We start from the raw sequence: 8154 nt of genomic DNA on the forward strand, positions 1-8154 counted from the left end.
GGATGGATGGATGGATGGATGGATGGATGGATGGATGGATGGATGGATGGATGGATGGATGGATGGATGGATGGATGGATGGATGGATGGATGGATGGAGTTGTAAAGTGCAGAAAAAGCTCAGCAATGTTTTACTCTCGACTTCCCTCTCCTGTTGGCATATACCTGCAGCATTAATGCGATAAAACCATGTCCCATTAACTTCCTCCCATGATTAGTTGAAACGCTGTTCTAACCTGCTGGATTGTGAGATTAAAGTGACAGTTTTCAGGATCCTCTACACCTAACAGTGTTAATCTGTGGCAGTTTCTGGTAAGATGACGGTTGGACTCTGAGGATTTGAAAGAGATGAGCTGTGTACCTTTCGTTATCTCTCTGATTGTCATTAGCCCTTAAGAAAAGTGGAGGCAAAGTGGGTGGAATGGCAACATGATCCCGACTCAGCTGGCAGCAGACAGTGTTCACCATACCAGATGGTCCACAATTAGAAACAATTTTGTTAATGGTTTCTGGCAGAATTGCTGAACATCTTTGGAAAATAGCTGCGATATACCTGCTGGTAGCAAATAGTTTTTTACTGAGAGTATGTAGTGCATAAAGAGCTTTGCCAGGATTCATGCTGAGGAAAGGGTCAGGCTAATTTCTGCAAGATTGATGGTGTCAAGTGATTGGACCTAAAGCAGGTGGGGGCTGTGAAGAGAAGCGGGGGTGGTGAATTCCAGCAGGGCCTGTCTCCAAGAAACAGGGTGGTGACTCTGACTTCTCAGATGGCACCCAAACCTCATAGCAGCTCCTGCAATTCAATGTTTATTTTGCAACAAGCTATAGACTTTACAGGGGAAGGCTCATTAAGCCTGATCCTTATCTCTACTATATCAAAAGGCACTAACTGTTAACTATATTTTAACTTTACAGCTAGGATTGTGATTTTTTCTTTTTTTATATTTTATTCACCAAATTTTACTCTATGCAATTGATTGTATGTCTATAAATTGGCTGCTGTTGAGCTGTAGCTAGTAGTTTATATTTTTTTACAGAATTTATTGAAGGATTTTATTCTTTTTTTATGTAACTTCATCTGTAAATTTGATGTGAAGGGTAGAGCTGACATAGTGAGTGCTATATTATCCCTTCTTTATTTAGAGTCCTGACAAATGTAGTTATGCTGCACTCAGCAGGTGGTGAGCTCCAGCAAGATGCTTCCAAGTCTCCACCAGTCTGACTTCTGTATCACGTCAGAAGTCATAATGACTAACTACCCATGATAGTAATTATATATATGTTAAAGAGATTATCAGCTACCTTCAACTTTCAATGAGATAGGACTTTATACAGAGGGTAAAGGAAGGAGGTAAACTTTTACAGTTTAAGCCTTTCATCATGTTTGACTCTGTTGTCTAAAGCAGATTTTCTTTTTTTTCTATTGGCGAAAATCGTTGAACACATACAAGACAAACAAGGGAACATTTATTGAATTTGAAGTAGATGGCAATTTAGAACTCTTGTGCAGAATACATATTACTTTGTCTGAATTGGACATATATGTTTTTGTGCATGACCAAATAAGGAATAAATGAATAAATCAACCGTACAGTCGATGCAAAATGAGTCAAACTTAATTTAGTCATTACAGTACAGTCTGTTTCCAGTGTTTACATTTTATGCTTTCAAAAAAATAACTTGAATATGTAGAAATGAACTGAATTGATTAAAACAAACATGAAGTGAAAAGCTGTTTATGCAACAAGACATGACCCACTCTCATTCATCCAGGCACAAGTCAAGGTCACGTTACTATGGTTACGAAGCTGTGCCATTAACCTTTATTGATCATTGAAAAAGAATTTGACTATGCAAACTATTATTTCAGTAAATTATTACAAACGATTGCGAGATGGTCATGATGGCAGACCAAAGTGTTTTAAAAGGTAATTGTTTTACACTATGAGAATATATTTAATTATATAGATTTGGATAATGACATTTTCTTCATAAAGATCCTCTCTGTTTATTCTGGCATGCAGACAATATAACCTTTTTCAGCAGTAACTAAAGTAGAACAGAGAACATTTTGCCTGATTTCATGTCTAACGAGGACAAGGAGAAGTAATTGTAAAGTTGATGTAAATATCTGTAGTGGTTTTAGCCACACAGTAAAGTAAAAACAAATGCATCTACAAAATGTGTCTATTAACTGCACACCAATTTATATCACATCCATGCATAAATTGTCATTGTTTTCATTTGTACAGAATCCAGTTGGTTTCATGTTCTATTTTTTTCTGGTCCAACCCCTGATGTAAGGGAAGGCAGCATTTTAACCTTGGAATTAACCTGTTTTTTAAAGAGAAAGACAAAACTAAATTCTGCATGAAGTTATGTTTTTTTTACATAATTTATTGACTTATTTGTCATGTTTATTTCCTTAGATCGTCCCAAGATCCGTATGCCTCGTTTCCTTAGGCAGAGATACGTCGCACAAGTTGGGGAAAAGGTCAACCTGACCATCCCCTTCACAGTAAGCACACAATATCTTTATGAAGCACAATATAAACATTATAAAAAGAATCAAAGCTCAATCTATATTTTTTTCACAGGGTAAACCCAAACCTGAGGTGTCCTGGACAAAGAAAGGCGCAGCACTGGACCCAAAGAGAGTGAACATCCGCAGCACCGAAAGAGACAGCATCCTGTTCATCCGTTCAGCCGAGAGAGATGACTCCGGAGTGTATGAGATGTGCTTGAAAGTGGAGGGCTTTGAAGACAAGGTCTCACTGACCCTTCAGATTGTTGGTGAGTAAAATTAGCACAGACGCACAGGTGAGAATTAAAATGGAACGATCTGCTATCGATTTTTATTAATCATGGCCCACAGAGCTGCCAGGGCCTCCTGCCAGTGTGAAGATTGTTGATACCTGGGGCTTCAATGTTGCTCTGGAATGGACTGCACCCAAAGACAGTGGAAACACTGAGATCACAGGATATACAATCCAGAAGGCTGACAAAAAGACTGGAGTAAGTTCTCAACATTAATGAGTTGTGTCAATAGTCTACAAAAAGGTTAAAATCATTTACAAGTAAAAATCCAAAAACATTTGCGTTCAGTTTCCTCTCAGAACCACAACTTTTGTTTTAAGTACAGGTGCACATATTTTGGGATATTTCTGTAGCTTTTTTTCACAAGCATATTTCATCTCAGGATTGCAAAGTTGTTAGTTCCTTACATCTTTCCATCATTTCTGACTAGATTTCCTCTCCCTGCAACAAAAAGCATCTCCGCTAAACAACTGTCCTGTCACCATGTTTCATTGTGTGGACGTTGTATTCAGGGTGGTGTCAGTTATTTGCTACCCCACCTTGTAGTAAATAACTTTCTCCTGTCTGTGATGTTCCCTACACGACTTGTGGTAAACTGCAAACTTCTTATTGCTTTGTTTCAAGAACTTTATGGATTGCATGAGTAACAGCTTTCTAATTCTTCCACCTTAGCAGTGGTTCTCTTAGCTACTTCTCTGATTAATGTTCTTCTGGCTCACAGTTCAGAATTTTACTTGCAGCTGTACAAACTCTTTTTTATTTTCCAGTTTCTCCATGAGCTTTTTGAAGCTTTCAATATCATTTAATAACCTAACCCTGATTTAAACTTCTCCATAACTTTGTCATGCCATGACAAACCCTCAAAACCTTCTGAGAACACCGACATTTATACTAATAAGCCTTAAACATGTGAACAGTATTGGCAGTATTGGAAGCTTGGTTCCTTCAGTATTTGTGTTGGAGGTTGGCAAGGCACTGTTTGCTGTCATTTTGTTTTGTTTTGTTTTCCAGGACTGGTTCACTGTGCTGGAGCATTACCACAGGCTGAATGCCACCATCTCTGACCTGATCATGGGTAACACTTACAAGTTCAGAGTATTTTCTGAGAACAAGGTTGGAATGAGCGAGTCAGCTGCTGTTACAAAGGAAGAGGCCAAGATCCTGAAGACAGGTAACAGTTTGTCTGCTGATATTAGCTACTTCCATTAATAAATAAAAGGAGCCAATTGGTAAGAGTGTGTTGAAGGTAAGAACGTGTTGACGGCACAAATGGCTCTCACTTTGCTCAGTTTAAAAGTCTTTGCTACCTCAAATGAGATTCTTGTTCAAGTTATTTTTTATTACCAAAATATTGAAAAAATAAATTATTTCTGAACAATAGCAGTAAAATGATGAAATATAGTAAGAGGGAGTACAGAAACAGAAATGGATGCAGCACAGAAACCAGTTAGTGATAATCATTAGCAGTAAGTTCTTTTCACTGTTACTTTTAAATCTTTGTTCAATAAGTTTTCAAGCACTGACAGCTGTAACAAATTCTTCCTTTCAAACTGTAACAAGTTTTCCAATAATTATCAGTAAACCACAGGCTAACAGTTTACCAGCAATTACTCTATCTACCCCAAACTAGTAGTAAATTTGTTTTACTACTTGTGAAGAGACACAACTGTTTGGAAATTAATTAGGTTTTTGTGTCAGTTTCAGATTATTTAAGAAAACAACTTATTTCAACCCTCTACTGTATTCTATGTTTTTCTTTTACTATTATTAGGTATATTTTTTATTGTAAATATTTTCTTAAAGTCACCTTAGGACCTCCCCTAACTGTTTTTCCCCAAAATAAAATATAAATGTACAGGAGTTTTGACAAACAATATTTTTCATAGTTTGTTTTAAAAAAGGTGAAAATGCTCCTCCCCATTATATATGAAAATGATGTTGGAGGAGGACAAAGCCTGCTTCACTGACACAATGTGTTGGAGTTTTGATTTATTTTTCCATTAGCTTTCACAAAAGCACAAGATACCAATCTGGGTCACCCAGACATTGGCTGCAAAGTCGGCTCTATCCTCCCATTGTTGTGGTATTAACACCCCCTTCTATGTCCAGTCGTCCAAAAAAATAAAATGGCTGTAGTCTGTTATTTTTTCTACTACCGTCTTTTAGATTTTTTAACCAGTGCACAAATTGTTAATCAGTCTCAAAATCTTAATCTTGGGCCATAAATTCACCAACTATTGAAAAGGGTGTATAATAATGAGATAATATGTTGAGAAATGCTATTAAATAAATCATTCTGTTGGTGTTATTCAAGCAGAATTATATATATATGTTTTTCTTGTATTACTTCTTAACTCAGATACTGAACATATTTTTTTGAGGTTGGCAACATCAACACAAAGTAAACTCCAGACTGTTCTTGATCCTTCAGGTATCGACTACAAGCCTCTTGAATATAAGGAACACGACTTCAATGAAGCACCAAAGTTCACCACGTCTCTGAGCGACAGAGCCACAACTGTTGGCTACAGCACCAAGCTGCTATGCTCCGTCAGGGGATCCCCCAAGGTACCCTTGTAATTCTTTATGGTTCATCCTGCAGTTGATAAGTTCAAAAATAATGCAAATAGGATATGAAGAATTTTTTGGGGGGAGGGCGAAGGAGTTAAATTGAGAGAAACCGAGAAAGAGAAAGAGTGAAATCTGTTTTTTGAAGTGAAGTTTTCTACCGTGCTTTAGACATTTTGTAGCCTGTTGATGCTGCCGTGACCATAGACTGCAAAAGGTTTAGAGCTGATTCCATTTGAGATTATGTACTTCATATTGTAGCGCTCATTTTAAAACTTTTCTGTTTTGGTTTTTTGTCCCAAAGGAAATTTGTTGACTCTATTTGTTGTCCACTAGCAACAGGCACACAGAAGCAATAAGGCAAATAATTTGTTTAATGATTTTTCCACTATCACAGATATCAGAGTAATGCCTCATCTGTTGTCTGTTGCTTATCTGTGATATTAAATTCTGACACTTTAATGTCACCTGTCAAATGAAAGCAGATGGGATTGACTGTCCAAAAGAGTCTTAGACGATCTTAAGTCATATTATTTTGTCATCAGATACTTACTTTGGCTACTTGTCAGCATTCCCTTCATTGCTCTAGCATTACTTACAGTACACAGGCTTTGACTTGACAATGTGGAAGATATTCACCTGCGTTCATTAGCTTGCCGCCTGAACCTCTCACCCTCTCTTTTGGCTAATAATCAGCTGGGTCACCAACAGGGCGAAATGTCAACAGAATTCTTTTTTGAGGCATGGGAAGAGGAGAAGCAGGGGGATGGGGAAGCTTGGTTGGATGTTTAACATTCTGTGTGGAGCCCTGGGAGGTTCTCACCATATCGTTGTCATTAAAAGTCCCATACCAAGAGGGTACTGTGTGTCTTCTTCAATCAAAGTGTGTTTTGTCTTGCCATTTGGCTCAAGTCTTGAAAGAGCACACTGTTTGCTGGCTTTGTGATGTGACATCGTGCTAATTTGTTTTCCAAAAGCCCAAGATTGAGTGGATGAAGAACCAGATGATTATCGGAGACGATCCCAAGTTCAGGCAGATCTGCGTCCAGGGCATCTGTTCTCTGGAGATCAGGAAACCTGGAAACTTTGACGGCGGTGTTTACTCCTGCAGAGCCAAGAACGATCACGGAGAAGCAATCATCAGCTGCAAGCTGGACGTCAAACGTAAGGCCAGAATTTGAGGTTTTCCCATCGCTTTGAGTTTATTCATTCAACATGTGTTTTGTGTTTGCGCCAGTGTTTAAGTTTCAACTGTAAATAACTTGAACTTTCTGCTTAACAGAGCCAGCAATTCCAGACGCGGACAAGAAATAGATGAACATCTTCACTAACACAGGTGACAAAATGATCTGAATTCTGTTTTTGCTACAATTTTTATACTCACTATGTATGGAAGTGAGTTCAAAATAGGTCTATCACCCACATGCCATGCAAACAAAACTGTAAAACTCCATCTAGTTCAAGTGACACATATATAAGGGTTGAGGGAGCTCCAGCTTCCTCTATGACTTAACTGGAGAAGGCTGTCCATACATGGAGGTCACTAAACTTGGAATAGTTGGCCTCTCCCACTGACATGGTCTAAGTGGGAGCACCCATAAATTAAATCTGTAATGTCTCCCGCTGCACTCAGTCAGGTGACTTAATCACATTTCCAAGACTCAGCAGCAGTGACAAGAACGTATTTCAGAGCACACAGTAATTTAACATGTAAGATCTTTTCTTCATACTGGTACAAGGACAATTTGGTGGCTTATGTTAATATAAAGTGTCTTAAGGAGCTGATGTTGTCTATAAATGTTCTGCATATACTTCTAAATTGCAGGAAATATCCTCAGATCACTAAACACCTGTTTTTTGCTGTTGTTCTGTTGCAATCCTAAAATTAGGAGCAGAGGGTAAGGTCTTTGCAGTATAAGGTGTGTGTCACTTTAGGTGTTTCTAAAGCCGGTGTCCACAACAATTAAAGCAAATGTTTAAGTTCAGGTTGTCTCTCTGTCATCACAGGATCGGTTGGATTCCTGGAAGAACTTCTGTCTGTGGCTGGTGATTCCTTTGCCAACGGGTTTTAGCCTCTGACCTCTTACCGAGTAACACCCACTAAGATGAACAATTTTTGTCATCGCTTCATGCCTAGAACAAAAATATTAAGTCCACATCCATGTCCACAATTTGTTTTCCACAGGAATACTCTCATTAATAACTGTTATCTTATGACCTCTTCAAACATTGAACTACTTAAGCGACTTCCCAGTCTTACTCAAACGAATTTACTGTTCCTAGGAGAACTACATGTAACATCTATGTGTTTATATCAATAAATAATTTAATTTCTGGTTTTGTTTTTATTACGGTGAAATTATTTATTTTGCTTTATATGATTTAAAACATACATCTTACTCAACTGTTAATTTATATATTTATACTTAATAATGCTGGCAAATCAGTTAAATATACTCATTTGGTGATAGTCATGCATGTAGAACTAGTTTTTCATTGGAAAGGCAAGGCAAACTGACACGTACTTCATGATTTGTTAACAAAACAATTTGAAGTTTGTTACTGTGGCTAAGAAATGCATTATAACAAAGAAAATTAAATGCACGTACCTTACCATTAAAAGTTTAGGTAAAAGGTTACTAGATAGAATAAAGTGATAAATCACTCTTTTTCAAAGCAGGGACCCAGTGCTACTGCAGAACGTGTTTGTCTCTTTGTGTTAAGACTCTAGCAGCAGAATTTGGGATGAACTGCTGCTGCCTACTTTTT

The 8154-nt window shown here is 37.7% G+C and overlaps 1 protein-coding gene across 4 annotated transcripts in view; it reads left to right on the top strand.

The window, feature by feature from the left end:
* The window catches only part of mybphb (myosin binding protein Hb), an 11836-nt gene extending 4114 nt beyond the window's left edge, over nt 1-7722 (top strand). For 3 of the 4 annotated variants that reach the window (XM_007546920.2, XM_016668890.1, XM_007546921.2), the window contains 8 exons: nt 2430-2518; nt 2598-2793; nt 2876-3015; nt 3829-3988; nt 5249-5385; nt 6363-6549; nt 6668-6721; nt 7393-7722. In XM_007546920.2, the coding sequence (XP_007546982.1) occupies nt 2430-2518; nt 2598-2793; nt 2876-3015; nt 3829-3988; nt 5249-5385; nt 6363-6549; nt 6668-6699 (941 nt within the window). In that variant the 3' untranslated portion in view covers nt 6700-6721; nt 7393-7722. Of the gene's footprint in view, nt 1-2429; nt 2519-2597; nt 2794-2875; nt 3016-3828; nt 3989-5248; nt 5386-6362; nt 6550-6667; nt 6722-7274; nt 7305-7392 lie in introns of all 4 variants that reach the window. The other variant, XR_001661486.1, reaches the window with a different exon arrangement.
* Nucleotides 7723-8154: the final 432 nt, after the last annotated feature.

The sequence above is a fragment of the Poecilia formosa genome, unplaced genomic scaffold (assembly GCF_000485575.1).
Source record: "Poecilia formosa unplaced genomic scaffold, Poecilia_formosa-5.1.2 Scaffold18, whole genome shotgun sequence".
Taxonomy (NCBI): Eukaryota; Metazoa; Chordata; class Actinopteri; order Cyprinodontiformes; family Poeciliidae; genus Poecilia; species Poecilia formosa.